The following is a 24,391-nucleotide window of genomic DNA, read 5'->3' as shown; positions in this document are numbered from 1 at the left end:
AAACGTTTAAAAGTCGAGGACCTATTTTACGAAAAATGCTATAACTCGTGCACGAAATGAGATATCTTCACCAAACTTGGTACATATATATAGCAATAGGAACTTTGGTCAAAAAACAAAACATACCACTGATCTGCCACTTGGTGGCGCTATAAGATCGAAAAAACTGTAACTGGGTAACCGTTAGTCCGATCGACTTGAAACTTGGTATGCAATGTCTTTGTCCGACGTGGCTGAAATATCTATGAGGACATTCGCGTATCTCAAAAAAACATGGCCGTCAACGGCCATTAAAATTTGAGCACTTATTAGACAAGGTTAACGGAGGTCGATCGGAATGAAACTCGGTGGGCATGTTCGACTCATGGCCCTAAAGGTCTGTAAGAATTTTGAAAGAAATCGGCCACAAGTTGGCGCTAACGAGATTTTTGGCCTAGTGATCACGTGGTGTTTTACATATCCACACATAATGCATATAATCTGATAGATCTCCTCATAATGAACAACTTTTCCTCTTGGACCAAAGATGTCAATCAAATCGTTCATTAATTATTCAGAAATATGTCTAAAACCTACTTTTGCGAACTAGTCTCTGGTTTTTTGGTCAATCTCGATCAAACCACTGCAGTAATAATCTCTGGACTCTCTAGATCAATAGTTATCGAAAAAATGTTGAATTTTGTCCTTTGGTTAGCTATAATTGGCTCATTTAAAAAAGGACACGTGGCCACAAAAACCCAACAGCCTATAAAACGTAAACAAAAACTTGAAACTTTACCAAAGTTGGTGAAAACATGTGACACATGACCGTTAACAAGCATGAAAAGTTTCATGGAGATCGGACCATAGGTGGTGCTTTAACAGTGAAAAGGGGCTTCTGAAACAGTATTTCTAAGGGAAATGACCTCAAATTGCAATAAAATATTAATAACATTCACTTATACACTACATCTTCATATCATCTGATAGATCTCCTCATTCTGAACAACTTTGCCTCTTGGACTAATGCTGTCAATCAAATCGTTCATTAATTATTTACAAATGTGTTAAAAACATACTTTTGCTAACTTGTCTCTGTTTTTTTTTGCTCAATCTCGATCAAACCACAGCAGTGATATTCTCTGGAGTCTCTAGATCAATAATTATCAAAAAATTTTATAAGTTAAGAGAGACTGGGCCAAAAATAACACTATAATAGTTATAAAGCTTAAAAACACAGTGTTGTATGAAAAATTGGCATTTATAGCCACTAGATGGCAGCGGAAGACCACTAATGGGCTTATTAAGCTGTAAAACAGTACTGTTCAATGGTTACTGAAGGATTCAAGATAAAACATTATAAAATCACTGTTATAACATTTTAAACCTCATTGAGTCAAAGTTTGCCATTTTGTTCATACAGACATGTCACTTTTTATAATTTTGCCAGGTTTTTATTACAGTGAAACCTGAAAATTACATCTAAACTCTTAAAAAGTGAATATGTGCAATAATCTTTCTTACCTATCACTCATTTTAAATATCAAACAACTGTGCTTGTGTTTGTGTGTTAGCAGGCTTAATGATTATTACTGTGATAGTCTGACCATTTCATTTATGTGTGTGTGCATGTGTGTTTCTGTGTGTGTGTGAATATGCTTATAGAGCATTAATAGGCCAGTTTAATCATTTAATTTCAGTGTGTGTGCATGAGTGTTGTGTGTCTGTGAGCCTGCTCTCCATTTTGGATGTTTTTAACTGTCAGCCATACATCCAGGTTGGCCAACCTTAAAGGGTGTCAATTTCACGAACCCCGGTTAATCGCTGCTTGCAGCTATATTGGTAATTATAATTGCCCATTTTTTTTTTTTTCTGCCCTAAAACGAATCGTGCAGCCCAAACCGTAAGGCCTAGAGACTTGAAACTCGGACAGATCGTAGAGCTCAATTTGGGGAGAACGTATCAAAGTCTCAACCCAATCGGCCAAACGGGGGCGCTACAGCGCAAAAACATAAAATGTCAGACATTTTTGGGCCACAGTCGTAAACCGTGTGTCGTAGACTCAAAAAATTTACATCGTTGCAATCCTTGGGATAGCCCGAACAAAAGTGGAGTCTAAAATTTTTGAGCTACGACGCTTCCTTCTTGCCCTAAAATTGACCTATATCCCAGACCTACTTTTGCGAACTAGTCCTAGGTTTTTCGCCCGATCGGAACCAAACCAGTGCAGAAATATTCTGTGGACACTGAATATCAATAATTATCAAAAAAAAGTTGAAATTTTGATTGTCGGCTGATACAGTACTCCAATTAGCGTCTATGCTAACGTTAGCCAAATGTTGTTGGAAGTATTACTCTGGAACGGAATGAGCTATATTCACCAAACTCGGTACAAGTATGTACGAGCTCAATCTTTGGTCAAATAAAAAAAATTGCGAAGCTCTGCCACTTAGGGGCGCTATAAGACAGAAAAAAACATATAAATGGTTATAACTAGGCAACCGTTGGTCCGATCGACTTCAAAATTGGTATGCAGCGTCTTGGTCCAAAGTGGCACAAGTGCCTATGAGGACATTCACGTATCTCAAAAAACATAGCCGCCATTGGCCAAAACAATTTAAGCACCAATTTGACAAGGTTAACGGAGGTCAATCGGAACGAGACTCGGTAGGCATGTTTGACTCAGAGCCCTAAAGGTCTGTAAGAATTTTGAAAGAAATCGGCCACTAGTTGGCGCTAACGAGATTTTTTGGCTCTGTAATCACGTGGTGTTTTACATATCCACACAATATGCACATAGTTTGATAGATCTCCTCACAATGAGCAACTTTGCCTCTAAAACCATTGCTGTCAATCAAATCGTTCATTAATTATTTACAAATATCTTAAAAACCTACTTTTGCGAACTAGTCCCTGGTTTTTCACTCAATCTCGATAAAACCACTGCGGTAATAATCTCTGGACTCTCCAGACCAATAATTATCGAAAAAAAGTTTAATTTTGTCTTTTGGTTAGCTATAAATGGCTCATTTAAAAAGGAGGCATGCCCACACATACCCAAACGCCTATAAAACCTAAACGAAAACTTGAAACTTTACGAAAGTTGGTGAAAACATGTCTCATATGACTCTTAACAAACATTAAAAGTTTCATGGAGATCGGACCATAGGTGGTGCTATAACAGTGAGAAAGGGGCTTCTGAAACACAGTATTTCTAAGGGAAATGACCTCAAATTGCAATAAAATGTTAATAATATTCACCTATGCACTACATTTTCATATTATATGATAGATCTCCCCATTCTGAACAACTTTGCCTCTTGGACTAATGCTGTCAATCAAATTGTTCATTAATAATTCATACATGTGTTAAAAACCTACTTTTGCGAACTAGTCTCTGTTTTTTTGCTCAATCTCCATCAAACCACAGCAGTGATATTCTCTGGAGTCTCTAGATCTATAATTATCAAAAAATGTTGAATTTTGTCCTCTGGTTAGCTATAATGGGTCATTTAGAAAAGGGGCTTTGCCACATATCCCCAAAAACTTATGAAGCCTAAACGAAAACTCAAAATATGTTGATAACGTATGTCAGATGACTCTTAACAAGCAGTGTTTCAGTGTGTGTGCATGAGTGTTGTGTGTCTGTGAGCCTGCTCTCCATTCTGGATGTTTTTAACTGTCAGCCATACATCCACGTTGGCCAACCTTAAAGGGCGTCAATTTCACGAACCCCGGTTAATCGCTGCTTGCAGCTATATTTAGGGGTTCGTGCACGTAGTGCAGAAACCCTATTGTATTTGTTAAGATTTTTATTATTATTATTATTATTATTCTGCCTTAAAACGAATCGTGCAGCCCAAACCGTAAGGGCTAGAGAGCTGAAACTTGGTCAGAAGGTAGTAGTCTTGCTCGCTACTCAGATACAAAGAATCGGCCAAATCGGCCAAACGGGGGCGCTACAGCGCAAAAACCTAAAATTTCAGACATTTTTGGCCCACAGTCGTAAACCGTGTGTCGTAGACTCAAAAACTTTACATCGTTGCAATCCTTGGGTTAGCCCGAACAAAAGTGGAGTCCGAAATTTTTGAGCTACGACGTTTCCTTCTTGCCCTAAAATTGACCTATATCCCAGACCTACTTTTGCGAACTAGTCCTAGGTTTTTTGCCCGATTGGAACCAAACCAGTGCAGAAATATTCTGTGGACACTGAGTATCAATAATTATCAAAAAAAAGTTGAAATTTAGATTTTTGGGCGATACAGTACTCCAATTAGCGTCTATGCTAACGTTAGCCAAATGTTGTTGGAAGTATTACTCTGGAACGGAATGAGCTATATTCACCAAACTCGGTACAAGTATGTACAAGCTCAATCTTTGGTCAAATAAAAAAAATTGCGAAGCTTTGCCACTTAGGGGCGCTATAAGACAGAAAAAACATATAAATGGTTATAACTTGGCAACCGTTGGTCCGATCGGCTTCAAAATTGGTATGCAGCATCTTGGTCCAAAGGGGCACAAGTGTGTATGAGGACATTCATGTATCTCAAAAAACATGGCCGCCATTGGCCAAAACAATTTAAGCACCAACTTGACAAGGTTAACGGAGGTCGATCGGAACGAAACTCGGTGGGCATGTTTGACCCATGGCCCTAAAGGTCTGTAAGAATTTTGAAAGAAATCGGCCACAAGTTGGCGCTAACGAGATTTTTGGCCTAGTGATCACGTGGTGTTTTACATATCCACACATAATGCATATCATCTGATAGATCTGCTCATTCTGAACAACTTTGCCTCTTATACCAAAGCTGTCAATCAAATCGTTCATTAATTATTCAGAAATATGTCTAAAACCTACTTTTGCGAACTAGTCTCTGGTTTTTCGCTCAATTTCGATCAAACCACTGCAGTAATAATCTCTGGACTCTCTAGATCAATAATTATCGAAAACATGTTGAATTTTGTCCTTTGGTTAGCCATAATTGGCTAATTTCAAAAAAGAGGCGTGGCCACACATACCCAACAGCCTATAAAACCTAAACGAAAACGTGAAACTTTACGAAAGTTGGTGAAAACATGTGTCACATGACTGTGAACAAGCAAGAAAAGTTTCATCAAGATCGGACCATAGGTGGCGCTATAACAGTCAGAAAAGCCATCAAAAACACAATATTTCAACTGTACATGAAATTAACTGTAAAAAAAACATCTTAGATATTCACAAATACATAAGTTATTCATATCACATGATAGATGACATCATTCTGAACAACTTTGTCTCTAGGAGCATTTCTGTCAATCAAACTGTTATTTAACTATTCGCAATTAGGTTCAAAACCTACTTTGGTGAACTAGTCGTAGGTTTTTCACCCAATCGCAACCAAACTACGGCCGAAATGTTCTCTGTCCAGGGCTTATTAATAATTATCAAAAACATCTTTGAAAAGTCCACTCACTTTTGTAATGGGGCCCAAAAACGTTTAAAAGTCGAGGACCTATTTTACGAAAAATGCTATAACTCGTGAACGAAATGGGATATCTTCACCAAACTTGGTACATATATATAGCAATAGGAACTTTGGTCAAAAAACAAAAAATACCACTGATCTGCCACTTGGTGGCGCTATAAGATCGAAAAAACTGTAACTGGGTAACCGTTGGTCCGATCGACTTGAAACTTGGTATGCAGTGTCTTTGTCTGACGTGGCTGAAATATCTATTAGGACATTCGCGTATCTTAAAAAACATGGCCGCCATTGGCCAAAAAACTTGAACCACCGATTAGGCACCTAGTAGACGAGGTTAACGGAGGTCGATCGGAATGAAACTCGGTGGGCATGTTCAGCTCATGGCCCTGAAGGTCTGTAAGAATTTTGAAAGAAATCGGCCACTAGGGGCCGAATTTTCATTTTTTAAGCACATAAAGGAATTCATATCGCACAGTTTTTCACACATACACTAGATATGCACATCATCTGATAGAGCTCCTCATTCTGAACAACTTTGCCTCTTGGACCAAAGCTTTCAATCAAATTGTTCATTAATTATTCAGAAATATGTCTAAAACCTACTTTTGCGAACTAGTCTCTGGTTTTTTGGTCAATCTCGATGAAACCACTGCAGTAATAATCTCTGGACTGTGTAGATCAATAGTTATCGAAAAAATGTTGAATTTTGTCCTTTGGTTAGCTTTAATTGGATCATTTAAAAATGGACGCGTGGCCACACATACCTGACAGCCTATAAAACGTAAACAAAAACTTGAAACTTTACAAATGTTGGTGAAAACATGTGACACATGACCGTTAACAAGCATGAAAAGTTTCATGGAGATCGGACCATAGGTGGTGCTTTAACAGTGAAAAAGGGCTTCTGAAACAGTATTTCTAAGGGAAATGACCTCAAATTGCAATAAAATATTAATAACATTCACTTATACACTACATCTTCATATCATCTGATAGATCTCCTCATTCTGAACAACTTTACCTCTTGGACTAATGCTGTCAATAAAATCGTTCATTAATTATTTACAAATGTGTTAAAAACCTACTTTTGCTAACTAGTCTCTGTTTTTTTGCTCAATCTCGATCAAACCACAGCAGTGATATTCTCTGGAGTCTCTAGATCAATAATTATCAAAAAAATGTTGATTATTTAAGAGAGATTGGGCAAGAAATAAAACTATTATAGTAAAAAGCTTAAAAACAGTGTTGTATGAGAAATTGGCTTTTATAACCACTAGATGGCAGCGGAAGACCACTAATGGCCTTATTAAGCTGTAAAACAGCACTGTTCAATGGTTACTGAATGATTCAAGATAAAACATTATAAAATCACTGTTATAACCTTTTAAACCTCATTGAGTCAAAGTTTACCATTTTGTTCATACAGACATATCAGTTTTTATAATTTTGCCAGATTATGATTACAGTGAAACCTGAAAATGACATCTAAACTCTTAAAAAGTGAATAGGTGCAATAAGGTTTGTTACCTATCACTTATTTTAATTCTCATTCTGATCAACTTTGCCTCTAGGATCAGTGCTGTCAATCAAACTGTTAAGTATTTAAGATTACTTAAAAAACATGCTTTTGTCAACTAGCCTTCAGTTTTTAACTCAAAATGAATCAAATCATTGCAGTACTGTTCTCTAGACTCCCTGGGTCAATGATTATCAATTTTTTTTTATAATTTAATAGAGATTGGGCAATAAATAAAACTATTATAGGTAAAAAGCTTAAAAACACAGTGTTGTATGAAAAATTGGCTTTTATAACCACTAGATGGCAGCGGAAGACCACTAATGGCCTTATTAAGCTGTAAAACAGTACTGTTCAATGGTTACTGAAGGATTCAAGATAAAACATTATAAAATCACTGTTATAACATTTTAAACCTCATTGAGTCAAAGTTTACCATTTTGTTCATACAGACATATCAGTTTTTATAATTTTGCGAGATTATGATTACAGTGGAACCTGAAAATGACATCTAAACTCTTAAAAAGCCAATAAGTGCAATAGGCTTTGTTACCTATCACTTATTTCAAATATCTGCATCTGCAACAAAATGTGTGTGCATGTATGCCCGTGTATGAGTGTTTCTGTGTGTGTGTGTATACAAGTGTGTTTGTGTGTGTGTGTGTGTGTGTATGTGTGTGTATGCGTGTAAGCAGGCTTTATGATTGTTATTGTGATGGTTTGACCATTTAATTTATATGTGTGTGTGCATGTGTGTTTTTGTGTGTATGTAAATATGCTTATAGAGTATTAATAGGCTAGTTTAATAATTTTGAGATTGATATTATTTTGAAAAACATGCTTTTGTCAACTAGCTTTCAGTTTTTAACTCAAAATCAATCAAATCATTGCAGTGCTGTTCTTTAGACTCTCTAGGTCAATAATTATCAAATTTTTTTGATAATTTAACAGAGACTGGGCAAAAAATAACACTATTACAGTTAAAAAGCTCAAAAACACAGTGTTGTATGAGAAATAGGCATTTATAACCACTAGATGGCAGCATAAGACCATTAATGGGCGTATTAAACTCTTAAACAGTACTGTTCATATGTTGCTTATGGAGATGCTATAAAATCACTGTTATAACATTTTAAACCTCATTGAGTCAAAGTTTACCATTTTGTTCATACAGACATATCAGTTTTTATAATTTTGCCAGATTATGATTACAGTGGAACCTGAAAATGACATCTAAACTCTTAAAAAGTGAATATGTGCAATAATCTTTCTTACCTATCACTTATTTTAAATATCAAACAACTGTGTTTGTGTTTGTGTGTTAGCAGGCTTAATGATTATTACTGTGATAGTCTGACCATTTCATTTATGTGTGTGTGCATGTGTGTTTCTGTGTGTGTGTGAATATGCTTATAGAGCATTAATAGGCCAGTTTAATCGTTTAATTTCACTGTGTGTGCATGAGTGTTGTGTGTCTGTGAGCCTGCTCTCCATTTTGGATGTTTTTAACTGTCAGCCATACATCCAGGTTGGCCAACCTTAAAGGGCGTCAATTTCACGAACCCCGGTTAATCGCTGCTTGCAGCTATATTTATTATTATTATTATTATTATTATTATTATTATTCTGCCTTAAAACGAATCGTGCAGCCCAAACCGTAAGGGCTAGAGAGCTGAAACTTGGTCAGAAGGTAGTAGTCTTGCTCGCTACTCAGATACAAAGAATCGGCCAAATCGGCCAAACGGGGGCGCTACAGCGCAAAAACCTAAAATTTCAGACATTTTTGGCCCACAGTCGTAAACCGTGTGTCGTAGACTCAAAAACTTTACATCGTTGCAATCCTTGGGTTAGCCCGAACAAAAGTGGAGTCCGAAATTTTTGAGCTGCGACGCTTCCTTCTTGCCCTAAAATTGACCTATATCCCAGACCTACTTTTGCGAACTAGTCCTAGGTTTTTCGCCTGATCGGAACCAAACCAGTGCAGAAATATTCTGTGGACACTGAATATCAATAATTATCAAAAAAAAGTTGCAATTTTGATTTTCGGGCGATACAGTACTCCAATTAGCGTCTATGCTAACGTTAGCCAAATGTTGTTGGAAGTATAGCTCTGGAACGGAATGAGCTATATTCACCAAACTCGGTACAAGTATGTACGAGCTCAATCTTTGGTCAAATAAAAAAAATTGCGAAGCTCTGCCACTTAGGGGCGCTATAAGACAGAAAAAACATATAAATGGTTATAACTAGGCAACCGTTGGTCCGATCGGCTTCAAAATTGGTATGCAGCATCTTGGTCCAAAGGGGCACAAGTGTATATGAGGACATTCACGTATCTCAAAAAACATGGCCGCCATTGGCCAAAACATTTCAAGCACCAATTAGACAAGGTTAACGGAGGTCGATCGGAACAAAACTCGGTGGGCATGTTCGACTCATGGCCCTAAAGGTCTGTAAGAATTTTGAAAGAAATCGGCCACAAGTTGGCGCTAACGAGATTTTTGGCTCTGTAATCACGTGGTGTTTTACATATCCACACATAATGCATATCATCTGATAGATCTCCTCATAATGAACAACTTTTCCTCTTGGACCAAAGCTGTCAATCAAATCGTTCATTAATTATTCAGAAATATGTCTAAAACCTACTTTTGCGAACTAGTCTCTGGTTTTTCACTCAATTTCGATCAAACCACTGCAGTAATAATCTCTGGACTCTCTAGATCAATAGTTATCGAAAAAATGTTGAATTTTGTCCTTTGGTTAGCCATAATTGGCTAATTTCAAAAAAGAGGTGTGGCCACACATACCCAACAGCCTATAAAACCTAAACGAAAACTTGAAACTTTACGAAAGTTGGTGAAAACATGTGTCACATGACTGTGAACAAGCAAGAAAAGTTTCATCAAGATCGGACCATAGGTGGCGCTATAACAGTCAGAAAAGCTATCAAAAACACAATATTTCAACTGTACATGAAATTAACTGTAAAAAAAACATCTTAGATATTCACAACTACACAAGTCATTCATATCACATGATAGACCTCATCATTCTGAACAACTTTGTCTCTAGGATCATTTCTGTCAATCAAACTGTTATTTAACTATTCGCAATTAGGTTCAAAACCTACTTTGGTGAACTAGTCGTAGGTTTTTCACCCAATCGCAACCAATCTACTGCCGAAATGTTCTCTGTCCAGGGCTATTAATAATTATCAAAAAAATCTTTGAAATGTCCACTCACTTTTGTAATGGGGCCCAAAAACGTTTAAAAGTCGAGGACCTATTTTACGAAAAATGCTATAACTCGTGAACGAAATGAGATATCTTCACCAAACTTGGTACATATATATAGCAGTAGGAACTTTGGTCAAACAACAAAAAATACCACTGATCTGCCACTTGGTGGCGCTATAAGATCGAAAAAACTGTAACTGGGTAACCGTTAGTCCGATCGACTTGAAACTTGGTATGCTGTGTCTTTGTCCGACGTGGCTGAAAAATCTATGAGGACATTCGCGTATCTAAAAAAACATGGCCGCCATCGGCCATTAAAATTTGAGCACTTATTAGACAAGGTTAACGGAGGTCGATCGGAATGAAACTCGGTGGGCATGTTTGACTCATGACTCCAAAGGTCTGTAAGAATTTTGAAAGAAATCGGCCACAAGTTGGCGCTAACAAGATTTTTGGCCTAGTGATCACGTGGTGTTTTACATATCCACAAATAATGCATATCATATGATAGATCTCCTCATTCTGAACAACTTTGCCTCTTGGACCAAAGATGTCAATCAAATCGTTCATTAATTATTCAGAAATATGTCTAAAACCTACTTTTGCGAACTAGTCTCTGGTTTTTTGGTCAATCTCGATCAAACCACTGCTGTAATAATCTCTGGACTCTCTAGATCAATAGTTATCGAAAACATGTTGAATTTTGTCCTTTGGTTAGCTATAATTGGCTCATTTAAAAAAGGACACGTGGCCACAAAAACCCAACAGCCTATAAAATGTAAACAAAAACTTGAAACTTTACAAATGTTGGTGAAAACATGTGACACATGACCGTTAACAAGCATGAAAAGTTTCATGGAGATCGGACCATAGGTGGTTCTTTAACAGTGAAAAAGGGCTTCTGAAACAGTATTTCTAAGGGAAATGACCTCAAATTGCAATAAAATATTAATAACATTCACTTATACACTACATCTTCATATCATCTGATAGATCCCCTCATTCTGAACAACTTTGCCTCTTGGACTAATGCTGTCAATCAAATCGTTCATTAATTATTTACAAATGTGTTAAAAACATACTTTTGCTAACTTGTCTCTGTTTTTTTGCTCAATCTCGATCAAACCACAGCAGTGATGTTCTCTGGAGTCTCTGGATCAATAATTATCAAAAAATGTTTATAATTTAAGAGAGACTGGGCCAAAAATAACACTATAATAGTTATAAAGCTTAAAAACACAGTGTTGTATGAGAAATTGCCATTTATAACCACTAGATGGCAGCGGAAGACCACTAATGGCCTTATTAAGCTGTAAAACAGCACTGTTCAATGGCTACTGAAGGATTCAAGTTAAAACATTATAAAATCACTGTTATAACATTTTAAACCTCATTGAGTCAAAGTTTACCATTTTGTTCATACAGACATATCAGCTTTTATAATTTTGCCAGATTATGATTACAGTGAAACCTAAAAATGACATCTAAACTCTTAAAAACTGAATAAGTGCAATAGGCTTTGTTACCTATCACTTATTTGAAATATCTGCATCTGCAACAAAATGTGTGTGCATGTATGTCTGTGTATGAGTGTTTCTGTGTGTGTGTGTGTGTGTATACAAGTGTTTTTCTGTGTGTGTGTGTGTATACAAGTGTGTTTGTGTGTGTGTGTGTGTGTATGTGTGTAAGCAGGCTTTATGATTGTTATTGTGATGGTTTGACCATTTCTATGTGTGTGTGCATGTGTGTTTTTGTGTGTATGTAAATATGCTTATAGAGTATTAATAGGCTAGTTTAATAATTTTGAGATTGATATTATTTTGAAAAACATGCTTTTGTCAACTAGCTTTCAGTTTTTAATTCAAAATCAATCAAATCATTGCAGTGCTGTTCTTTAGACTCTCTAGGTCAATAATTATCAAAAAAATGTGATAATTTAACAGAGACTGGGCAAAAAATAACACTATTACAGTTAAAAAGCTCAAAAACACAGTGTTGTATGAGAAATAGGCATTTATAACCACTAGATGGCAGCGTAAGACCACTAATGGGCTTATTAAACTCTTAAACAGTACTGTTCATAAGTTGCTTATGGAGATGCTATAAAATCACTGTTATAACATTTTAAACCTCATTGAGTCAAAGTTTACCATTTTGTTCATACAGACATATCAGTTTTTATAATTTTGCCAGATTATGATTACAGTGGAACCTGAAAATGACATCTAAACTCTTAAAAAGCGAATAGGTGCAATAGGCTTTGTTACCTATCACTTATTTCAAATATCTGCAACAAAATGTGTGTGCATGTATGTCCGTGTATGAGTGTTTCTGTGTGTGTTTGTATGTGTGAGTGTGTGTGTAAGCAGGCTTAATAATTATTACTGTGACCGTTTGACCATTTCATTTAAATGTGTGTGTGTGTGTGTGTGTGTGTGTGAATATGTTCATAGAGTATTAATAGGCCAGTTTAATCATTTAATTTCACTGTGTGTGCATGAGTGTTGTGTGTCTGTGAGTCTGCTCTCCATTCTGGATGTTTTTAACTGTCAGCCATACATCCAGGTTGGCCAACCTTAAAGGGTGTCAATTTCACGAACCCCGGTTAATCGCTGCTTGCAGCTATATTTATTATTATTATTATTATTATTCTGCCTTAAAACGAATCGTGCAGCCCAAACCGTAAGGGCTAGAGAGCTGAAACTTGGTCAGAAGGTAGTAGTCTTGCTCGCTACTCAGATACAAAGAATCGGCCAAATCGGCCAAACGGGGGCGCTACAGCGCAAAAACCTAAAATTTCAGACATTTTTGGCCCACAGTCGTAAACCGTGTGTCGTAGACTCAAAAACTTTACATCGTTGCAATCCTTGGGTTAGCCCGAACAAAAGTGGAGTCCGAAATTTTTGAGCTGCGACGCTTCCTTCTTGCCCTAAAATTGACCTATATCCCAGACCTACTTTTGCGAACTAGTCCTAGGTTTTTCGCCCGATCGGAACCAAACCAGTGCAGAAATATTCTGTGGACACTGAATATCAATAATTATCAAAAAAAAGTTGCAATTTTGATTTTCGGGCGATACAGTACTCCAATTAGCGTCTATGCTAACGTTAGCCAAATGTTGTTGGAAGTATAGCTCTGGAACGGAATGAGCTATATTCACCAAACTCGGTACACATATGTACGAGCTCAATCTTTGGTCAAATAAAAAAAATTGCGAAGCTCTGCCACTTAGGGGCGCTATAAGACAGAAAAAACATATAAATGGTTATAACTAGGCAACCGTTGGTCCGATCGGCTTCAAAATTGGTATGCAGCATCTTGGTCCAAAGGGGCACAAGTGTATATGAGGACATTCACGTATCTCAAAAAACATGGCCGCCATTGGCCAAAACATTTCAAGCACCAATTAGACAAGGTTAACGGAGGTCGATCGGAACAAAACTCGGTGGGCATGTTCGACTCATGGCCCTAAAGGTCTGTAAGAATTTTGAAAGAAATCGGCCACAAGTTGGCGCTAACGAGATTTTTGGCTCTGTAATCACGTGGTGTTTTACATATCCACACATAATGCATATCATCTGATAGAGCTCCTCATAATGAACAACTTTTCCTCTTGGACCAAAGCTGTCAATCAAATCGTTCATTAATTATTCAGAAATATGTCTAAAACCTACTTTTGCGAACTAGTCTCTGGTTTTTCACTCAATTTCGATCAAACCACTGCAGTAATAATCTCTGGACTCTCTAGATCAATAGTTATCGAAAAAATGTTGAATTTTGTCCTTTGGTTAGCCATAATTGGCTAATTTCAAAAAAGAGGTGTGGCCACACATACCCAACAGCCTATAAAACCTAAACGAAAACTTGAAACTTTACGAAAGTTGGTGAAAACATGTGTCACATGACTGTGAACAAGCAAGAAAAGTTTCATCAAGATCGGACCATAGGTGGCGCTATAACAGTCAGAAAAGCCATCAAAAACACAATATTTCAACTGTACATGAAATTAACTGTAAAAAAAACATCTTAGATATTCACAAATACACAAGTCATTCATATCACATGATAGATCTCATCATTCTGAACAACTTTGTCTCTAGGATCATTTCTGTCAATCAAACCGTTATTTAACTATTCGCAATTAGGTTTAAAACCTACTTTGGTGAACTAGTCGTAGGTTTTTCACCCAATCGCAACCAATCTACTGCCGAAATGTTCTCTGTCTAGGGCTTATTAATAATTATCAAAAAAATCTTTGAAATGTCCACTCACTTTTGTAATGGGGCCCAAAAACGTTTAAAAGTCGGGGGCCTATTTTACGAAAAATCCTATAACTCGTGAACGAAATGAGATATCTTCACCAAACTTGGTACATATATATAGCAGTAGGAACTTTGGTCAAACAACAAAAAATACCACGGATCTGCCACTTGGTGGCGCTATAAGATCGAAAAAACTGTAACTGGGTAAGCGTTAGTCCGATCGACTTGAAACTTGGTATGCTGTGTCTTTGTCCGACGTGGCTGAAAAATCTATGAGGACATTCGCGTATCTAAAAAAACATGGCCGCCATCGGCCATTAAAATTTGAGCACTTATTAGACAAGGTTAACGGAGGTCGATCGGAATGAAACTCGGTGGGCATGTTTGACTCATGACTCCAAAGGTCTGTAAGAATTTTGAAAGAAATCGGCCACAAGTTAGCGCTAACGAGATTTTTGGCCTAGTGATCACGTGGTGTTTTACATATCCACAAATAATGCATATCATATGATAGATCTCCTCATTCTGAACAACTTTGCCTCTTGGACCAAAGATGTCAATCAAATCGTTCATTAATTATTCAGAAATATGTCTAAAACCTACTTTTGCGAACTAGTCTCTGGTTTTTTGGTCAATCTCGATCAAACCACTGCTGTAATAATCTCTGGACTCTCTAGATCAATAGTTATCGAAAACATGTTGAATTTTGTCCTTTGGTTAGCCATAATTGGCTCATTTAAAAAAGGACACGTGGCCACAAAAACCCAACAGCCTATAAAATGTAAACAAAAACTTTAAACTTTACGAATGTTGGTGAAAACATGTGACACATGACCGTTAACAAGCATGAAAAGTTTCATGGAGATCGGACCATAGGTGGTGCTTTAACAGTGAAAAGGGGCTTCTGAAACAGTATTTCTAAGGGAAATGACCTCAAATTGCAATAAAATATTAATAACATTCACTTATACACTACATCTTCATATCATCTGATAGATCCCCTCATTCTGAACAACTTTGCCTCTTGGACTAATGCTGTCAATCAAATCGTTCATTAATTATTTACAAATGTGTTAGAAACCTACTTTTGCTAACTTGTCTCTGTTTTTTTGCTCAATCTCGATCAAACCACAGCAGTGATGTTCTCTGGAGTCTCTGGATCAATAATTATCAAAAAATGTTTATAATTTAAGAGAGACTGGGCCAAAAATAACACTATAATAGTTATAAAGCTTAAAAACACAGTGTTGTATGAGAAATTGGCATTTATAACCACTAGATGGCAGCGGAAGACCACTAATAGCCTTATTAAGCTGTAAAACAGCACTGTTCAATGGCTACTGAAGGATTCAAGTTAAAACATTATAAAATCACTGTTATAACATTTTAAACCTCATTGAGTCAAAGTTTACCATTTTGTTCATACAGACATATCAGCTTTTATAATTTTGCCAGATTATGATTACAGTGAAACCTAAAAATGACATCTAAACTCTTAAAAACTGAATAAGTGCAATAGGCTTTGTTACCTATCACTTATTTGAAATATCTGCATCTGCAACAAAATGTGTGTGCATGTATGTCTGTGTATGAGTGTTTCTGTGTGTGTGTGTGTATACAAGTGTTTTTCTGTGTGTGTGTGTGTGTGTGTGTGTGTATACAAGTGTGTTTGTGTGTGTGTGTGTGTGTATATGTGTGTGTGTGTGTGTGTGTGTGTGTATACAAGTGTGTTTGTGTGTGTGTGTGTGTGTGTATACAAGTGTGTTTGTGTGTGTGTGTGTGTGTGTGTGTGTGTGTGTATACAAGTGTGTTTGTGTGTGTGTGTGTGTGTGTGTGTTTGTGTATGTGTGTGTATACAAGTGTGTTTGTGTGTGTGTGTGTGTGTGTATACAAGTGTGTTTGTGTGTGTGTGTGTGTGTGTGTGTATACAAGTGTTTTTCTGTGTGTGTGTGTGTGTATACAAGTGTGTTTGTGTGTTTGTGTGTGTGTGTGTGTGTGTGTGTATGTGTGTAAGCAGGCTTTATGATTGTTATTGTGATGGTTTGACCATTTCTATGTGTGTGTGCATGTGTGTTTTTGTGTGTATGTAAATATGCTTATAGAGTATTAATAGGCTAGTTTAATAATTTTGAGATTGATATTATTTTGAAAAACATGCTTTTGTCAACTAGCTTTCAGTTTTTAACTCAAAATCAATCAAATCATTGCAGTGCTGTTCTTTAGACTCTCTAGGTCAATAATTATAAAAAAAATGTGATAATTTAACAGAGACTGGGCAAAAAATAACACTATTACAGTTAAAAAGCTCAAAAACACAGTGTTGTATGAGAAATAGGCATTTATAACCACTAGATGGCAGCGTAAGACCACTAATGGGCTTATTAAACTCTTAAACAGTACTGTTCATAAGTTGCTTATGGAGATGCTATAAAATCACTGTTATAACATTTTAAACCTCATTGAGTCAAAGTTTACCATTTTGTTCATACAGACATATCAGTTTTTATAATTTTGCCAGATTATGATTACAGTGGAACCTGAAAATGACATCTAAACTCTTAAAAAGCGAATAGGTGCAATAGGCTTTGTTACCTATCACTTATTTCAAATATCTGCAACAAAATGTGTGTGCATGTATGTCCGTGTATGAGTGTTTCTGTGTGTGTTTGTATGTGTGAGTGTGTGTGTAAGCAGGCTTAATAATTATTACTGTGACCGTTTGACCATTTCATTTAAATGTGTGTGTGTGTGTGTGTGTGAATATGTTCATAGAGTATTAATAGGCCAGTTTAATCATTTAATTTCAGTGTGTGTGCATGAGTGTTGTGTGTCTGTGAGCCTGCTCTCCATTCTGGATGTTTTTAACTGTCAGCCATACATCCAGGTTGGCCAACCTTAAAGGGTGTCAATTTCACGAACCCCGGTTAATCGCTGCTTGCAGCTATATTATTATTATTATTATTTATTGAAAAATATACAAAATACTTTGTATAATAAAATATAGTATAACAATACAATATAATGATTCTAGTCATATTGTCATAATTATGTCATAACATTTTAATATTTATATCACCATTAACAAAAATAATACTTTAATATAATATAGTAATAATTATAATATAATATAGAATTTTTATAGTCATACTATAAAACATTGTTATATTTTTTTCTTAAATACATGATTTTTATTTTATAAAAAAAATTATATTTCTTTTGTTAAAAAACAAACAAACAGACAAACAAACAAATAAATAAATAAATAAGATCAGAAAAATGGCTATAAGATTTTCCCCAAACAGCCCTATGCATTACAAAAGTTTTTGTACAGGGCTATTTGGGGAAAATTGCATTGCAAACGTGTGCAAAGCGTCTTACCATGCAGTTTCACAGGCTGCTGTAGACTCCCAGCCTGAAGCATTGTCAGCGTGCGGCCTCTAATTCTACGCTTGCAATGACTGCAATTCTGACTTTATTGCTCGGTTAGGTTGTCATCTCAGGGTGTGTGTTTACCTGCACGTCCATCTGGTTTAAACTGATTAGCATCCTGGCTATAAAGCGCTCCCAGAAACCCGCAGGAACGAAGCTCATCTTGAAATGCCGCTGGATGGCGTTGTTGCTCTGATGCCGAAAGCCATGGATGTCCAGGGCAGGTTTGGGGGGCAAAAGGTGGGGCAACAGATAACTATGAAGAGAAGAAAGAGGGAAAATCAGGTATGAAACACTGCATGCTTGACAAGTATTACATACGATAACTCGTCATACATGCAATGCATCCAAACTGCAGTACACATCCTAGAACAGACCTGGGCATTGACATCCAGCCCTCTGGCTATCCTTTACCGGCCCGTCAAAGTCAATCGCAAACAGATGTAATTAGGTGAACGCAATACAACGGCACTGCTTTTATTTTCAAGGCAACAGCTTTGTTTCCTGATAATGAAACAACTTAAAATCAGTTAGAAACTGCTTTTTATTTCTGTAAACTCATAAAAACAACAAATCGTTGCTTTGTAAAATAATGAAAGCAGGACGCGCATTCTGCCATCTCTGAAGCTAGAGCGCGTCAGAAAAAAAGAACTGAAACTCCCGTTTTTCCCAGGATTCTCCCGTATTTTACCATTCTATCCCACTATCATCGCGTTTAAATATCTTCCCGCATAAAACTCCCGTAATTTGTATGGCCCAAACCTCATTATATGAATAATCACGTCAACATATTCCAAGGTTGTCCAGTTTCCAGATCTTGTATGAAATGCATCCTTCTCACACAATCGACAGACAAATTTCAACCCATTTGTCCCCTCAACTTGACAACTTTACAACCCAGTGATGCTGTTGATATCTGCGCAGTAGTGAGGCGTGGAAGGCGGTTATATCTGCGGGCGCTGTGCATAATCCGCGGGTCAGGTAATAAAAAAAAAATGCATTCTGATTATTTGTGTGTGGATAAGATAAATCATTAATGATACAAATATTAACTTCGTTTGACTTTAACGATTTTGTTTGTGTGTGTGTGTGTGTGATCGCCTGTTCGCAGTGACAGAAATGGTTGTTCACTAATAGAAATGGGAGGAGAATACTTAGGTGGTGCTTCGGTAAAAAAAAAAAAAAACTATACATGTAAATTGAGATATAGCTTACACTTCAAAAGGCTATGGTTTAATTGAATAAATATAAGCGCTGCAAGTTTCAAAGTCAGGTGCTGCACTGCTCTGTTTACTGCGGTTACCGGGGATATGGCTATATTCCTGGCAAAAAGACTCCGCCCCCTCCCCAGTAGGCACGCCCCACGGCCCTCTGCAACCTCCCAAGTTTCTCATGTGGCCCCTTGGGAAAATTAATTGCCCACCCCTGTCCTAGAAGGTGGTTCCCATAGGGCGAAAAAGTTCATGAATCACTGCCATTAAAACTTTTTTAATGTGCATTTTTAAAAACCCGACAATGAAAAAAGTTTGGAAATTTAAAAAAATATTTTCTGATATTAGAAAATATTGATATTAGCCATTGACACTGACAATTATGCATTTGGCAGAAGCATTTATCCATAGCGACTTACACTGCATTCAAGGTACACATTAACATTTTATCAATTAATGATCAAATAATCTACTAATAAATTCAATAAAAATAATTAAATTTAATACACAAATAAAAACGCAATACTGAAACATTAAAATATATAATAAAGTTAAGATGAACATTTTATACATATATTAAAATGTATGCAATTAAAAATATTATTACTATATATTAAAACATTATTTCTGCCATTATGTTCACAATAAAATATGCATTATTCATGTGCTCATAGATGAATAAATAAATAAATAACCTATATTTCATACAGGTTAAAATGTATATTATGTTAAGAACCATATAAATATATAGTATTTTTTTAAAATATATATTTTAACATTAATAAATAATCTAATCAAATAAAAACAAAAAAAAATATATATATTTTCACAAGAAAATATGCATTACTGCCGAAAAATAGATCAATCAATCAATCAATCAATTACACCTACGGACCGTTGGCTAAACGTCTGAAGCATATGGCACACTTTTCTGGAAACACTTCAGGAATGTCGAAGTCGTCATCTGACTGGTTGAATTAAACCGGTTTTCCGGGAGACGCGAGTGTCGCGTTTATTTTCGGTCCGCGGGGAAACAAAGATGCCGTGGCGCCAAACCCCCTCACGAAAGAAGAAAGCTGTCGTGTTTACAACTGTGACGACGAACGCTTATCAGGGTCAACTAAACGCTGGATTTTCAAAAGCATGTGAAATATTTAAAGTTGGCTGCATATAATCTTTTAAATACATCCCGAGAGTTTCACACACCGTTATTGTGGCGACATTTCCACGCCCCGAAACGTGATGCCAAACGAAACGAACTGTGATTGGTTGTTTGACATGTCGGTCTTTCATTGGGCCTTGGCCAATGAAAGCAGACATATATTCCAGACCTTCTGCCGTCAGTCTGAAGGTCTGGCTATGCGAGACTACAGACAGATAGACATACTTCATATAGATTAAGAAAAATATTGACGTTACAGAGAACAGGAAGCCATTTTTTTTTTTACCTGCTGCTGGCGACTGGTAGAGCGATCTCGAACTTGGCCAGGAACTGGAAGTACTGTTCTTCTGTTTGCTGGGTGAACCCGGTGCCCACCAGCAGCATGCGCAGGTCCTCAGCCTTGATGATCCCGTTACGGGCGACTGAGCGCGAGCCCCTCAGGTTGATGATCCGCTCAAAACACTCGGACAGCCACACGGCGTCCAGGAAGTAGAGCTTACACAGGCCATGACTGGTGTCAGAGAAATGCAGTATAGTGCCGGTCTCGATGAGGAAACTGATCGCTGTGTGATTCACAAAAAAATAAAAAACACCCAGCTGTAATGCAGCCATATTCATCACACTGAATCCTGTTCCACTTGGAAATACATCCGATTACAGCATTTCAGTGAGAGCAATTCATGCTGACTTTAAACTTTAATGTGAGGAACTGTGAATGAAATGGACTAGGGATGCACAGATATAGAAAATTATCAATGATTACATAATTAAAATAATGGGTGATTAAAAAAAAAAAAAAAAAAAAGGTCTACTTAAAGAACTAGATTTATACTTCCTTTAAATTGTATAAATTACATTAGACATTAAAACATTATAATGTACAGTAAAGATATTGTATATAAAAATATATTTAAAAAGTTTAAAAGTTTGAATAATAAAAAAAAATTATCTTTTCTCTTTTAGCCTAATGGGGTCAATACAAAAATCATTAAATTTTTTCAAGTAATTAAGTAAATAATTTAATTAATTAATTTAATAATAATTAAAAAAATCAAATAAAAATTCAATACTTCATAAAAATAATATATAGTACAACAACATATTAATATAGATTAAAACTAGTGCTGTCAAATGATTAATCGTGATTAATCGCATTCAAAATAAAAGTTGGTTTACATAATATATGTATGTGTACTATATATATATATATATATATATATATATATATATATATATATATATATATATATATATATATATATATATATATATATATACACACACAAACACATGCATGTATATATTTAAGAAAAATATGTTATGTTTATACATTAAATATATTTATATGTAATGTATATACATGCAAGTATTTTCAAAATATACGTATACTGTATGTGTGTGTATTTATATATACACAATAAATATACACAGTACACATACATATATTATGTAAACAAAAACTTTTATTTTGGATGCGATTAATCGCGGTTAATCATTTGACGGCACCAATTAAAACACTTATGTTTGGTATTATTTTCATAGCAAGTTATGCACTACTTGTATGCAGATCCTATTACATACATACGTCAATAAATAAAAACATTTGTGTAAAATATTTTAAAACATTAAAATTAACAGAAAAATATTTAATATAGCTTGGTTACATTTTATTTAGATCAATAACATATATTGATATTTAATAAATATTATTTATTTATATTTATTTTCAGAAGAAACAAAATGTACACAAATAATTTCTAATAATTTTATAAACATTTATTTTTGCATTACCGGTCTGCAGATCCTCATAGTCTTTGATATCGCTGGCGGGACTCTGCTCGATGATGTGCTCCAGTTCTGAGTCCGTCAGGTACTGAACCTCATCGGCTTCGTCTCTCCTCAGATGTTCTGCATTTATGGCCTCTTGCAGGATCAGGTAACTTTTGGGGATCTGTATAAAACACCAAAAAGAGACAAACACATGGGATAATTCACCTTAAAGAAACTAAGATACTACTGCAGCATAGCCTCCTCACTCTCATGCTTTTTCTTGTATTTTTCCTCATTTTAAGTTGCTTTGGATAAAATACACCTGCTTAATGTATAAATGAAAAAGCACACTGAAGTTTTGAGGTGGAGCAACAGTATTTCACTTCAGTTTTTCCATCTTACTGAACAGATGTCAGAAACAACTGTGGTTCATGCCAAACAAACAAATGTCTTAACTAAAACTAACCAGTCTTCCCACGAGTTTGTGACAGCTAGCAGGGTTGCTGACGTCCTTCATGGAGGAAATGACCTGAAACAACAGCCTCTTGAGTCCGTCCATGCCTTCCAGCGTCTTACACGACACCTCACTGCCAAACAACCACACATTCACACAAACAAACACCAAAACAGATCTTCCATTGAGGAAAGTACACTGTAAAAAATTACTGTGATTTTAACGGTAAAAGACTGCAAAAATGCTACAGTAAAAACCTGTTAAATCGTTAACGGTAAGTTCCCCAGTGAAAAACTGTATTGGACATTACATGTCATTTTACGGTAGTATACCGTTTTTGGAAGTGAAAAAGAATGTATAATTTACAGTGAATAGCCGTAAATTGACATTCCCAGAATTCCCTGTTACATTTCACATTTGCAAACAATAAACATGCAAATGTAACAATAACATGCAAACAATAAACTGCATCCAATATCACAGTTTTCTCCAAATAAGAAAAAATACATGTGTGAATTGTATGAGTTTCTTTAAAAACACATGGTTTACATAAAATCTTTTATGTATTTATAATTTGAAAGCGAACAAATAACCCTGTTTAGGAAAGGGACATCATACATTTTAGAAAGTATAATTTGCATCTTAATATTGCAATGAAAAGTATTTAACAGTAATATATGTCCATGACAGGGTGGATATATCTTATGGTTTTTGCTTCGAATAATGGCCCATAATTGTCTAAAAAAATGTGTGGGAGCTCAGCTAATATGTTTCTATAGTACTCAAGTGTCTATTATTTAAGACATGACAAAGTGAATGGGAAATTAAGACCAAGATCTGTGAGTATTGTGAGGGTTAAAAGGTTGCATTATTTCACTTTCATGTGTGTTACCATGATGGTGTTTAGTGTTTGTGTAAATGACAATGTTAGTATTTAAAAGTTGCTTGTGATGGCTTTGTTTCATCATGTGACTCTCTCATCACCACCTGCTTTTGGTGGTTATCAGTGTATTACAAAGGTACAAAACAGATTTCAATACTTCAATAGGTTGGTATATTAACATTATATCAGTTAATGAAATTACGGTATTGAAATGTAAATTTAGGTTAAAGTGCCCCTATTATGGATTTTTGGAAATGACCTTTCATGCAGTGTGTAACACAGCTCTAAGTGAATGAAAACATCCTGCAAAGTTTTAAATCTGAAAGTGCACCGTGTATAAAGTTATTGTCTCTCAAAAGAAAGAGTCGACTCTGAATCATTTAAATGAGTCATTTTTCAAACGAATCCCAAGCCAAATTTTGTTAAGGTAAAATTCTGGCAACCACAGCTAATGTTTTTTTTTTTTACCATAAATTTGACGACCTTTTTTTTTAACAGCGTAGCTGAAGTTATAATGACACTAACTGTAGGTGTTTCCAGGTGATGTCGGGGTATCCGCTGGCCCGCGCGCCTGAGGGCGTTCTGCAAAGTGCCAGGATGTAGGCCCTCAGTGTGGCGACGCGCTCCATACGAAATTTAGTGTCTATGAGGTCCAGATGCGTCCCGATGACGATGACAGCAGAGTTAGGAGCGCGAGCCTGGAGCACAAACACATTCACACAATCATTACACAGGTCGCTCTATAAAACAAATGCCATTTGTGTCCATCAAAACATGACTTGAGAAGCTTGTGCCAGTTTTTGTGTTTTGTTTATAAAAATAGCATTTTGTGTTTGTATATGTAGTGTCTCTATAGATTTTTTCCCCTTTAGTTATTAAGGATATTTATTTTTTTGCCTATGCCTGCATATCCAACTAGTCTTTGCTGTGTAAGCAAAAACTGTATGCATATTTTAAATGTTTGAAAATATATGAACAGCATTTTGTCTGTTTTTTTTTCATCTTTATACATGTTATA

The 24,391-nt window shown here is 36.0% G+C and overlaps 1 protein-coding gene across 1 annotated transcript in view; it reads right to left on the bottom strand.

Moving 5' to 3' along the window:
• Nucleotides 1-24,391, bottom strand: part of LOC306885404 (leucine-rich repeat serine/threonine-protein kinase 1-like) — a 302,603-nt gene that overhangs the window by 230,006 nt on the left and 48,206 nt on the right. Inside the window, exons 17-21 of the mRNA XM_079441887.1 lie at nucleotides 23,899-24,071; nucleotides 22,503-22,623; nucleotides 22,058-22,217; nucleotides 20,553-20,829; nucleotides 17,978-18,149 (exon numbers count right to left, since the gene is read on the bottom strand). Coding sequence (XP_079298013.1) covers nucleotides 17,978-18,149; nucleotides 20,553-20,829; nucleotides 22,058-22,217; nucleotides 22,503-22,623; nucleotides 23,899-24,071 — 903 coding nt within the window. The remainder of the gene's footprint in view (nucleotides 1-17,977; nucleotides 18,150-20,552; nucleotides 20,830-22,057; nucleotides 22,218-22,502; nucleotides 22,624-23,898; nucleotides 24,072-24,391) is intronic.

Source organism: Barbus barbus (assembly GCF_936440315.1).
Source record: "Barbus barbus genome assembly, chromosome: 2".
Taxonomy (NCBI): domain Eukaryota; kingdom Metazoa; phylum Chordata; class Actinopteri; order Cypriniformes; family Cyprinidae; genus Barbus; species Barbus barbus.
The sequence above is the reverse complement of the archived record's forward strand: the minus strand, read 5'-3'. Positions and strand labels throughout refer to the sequence as shown.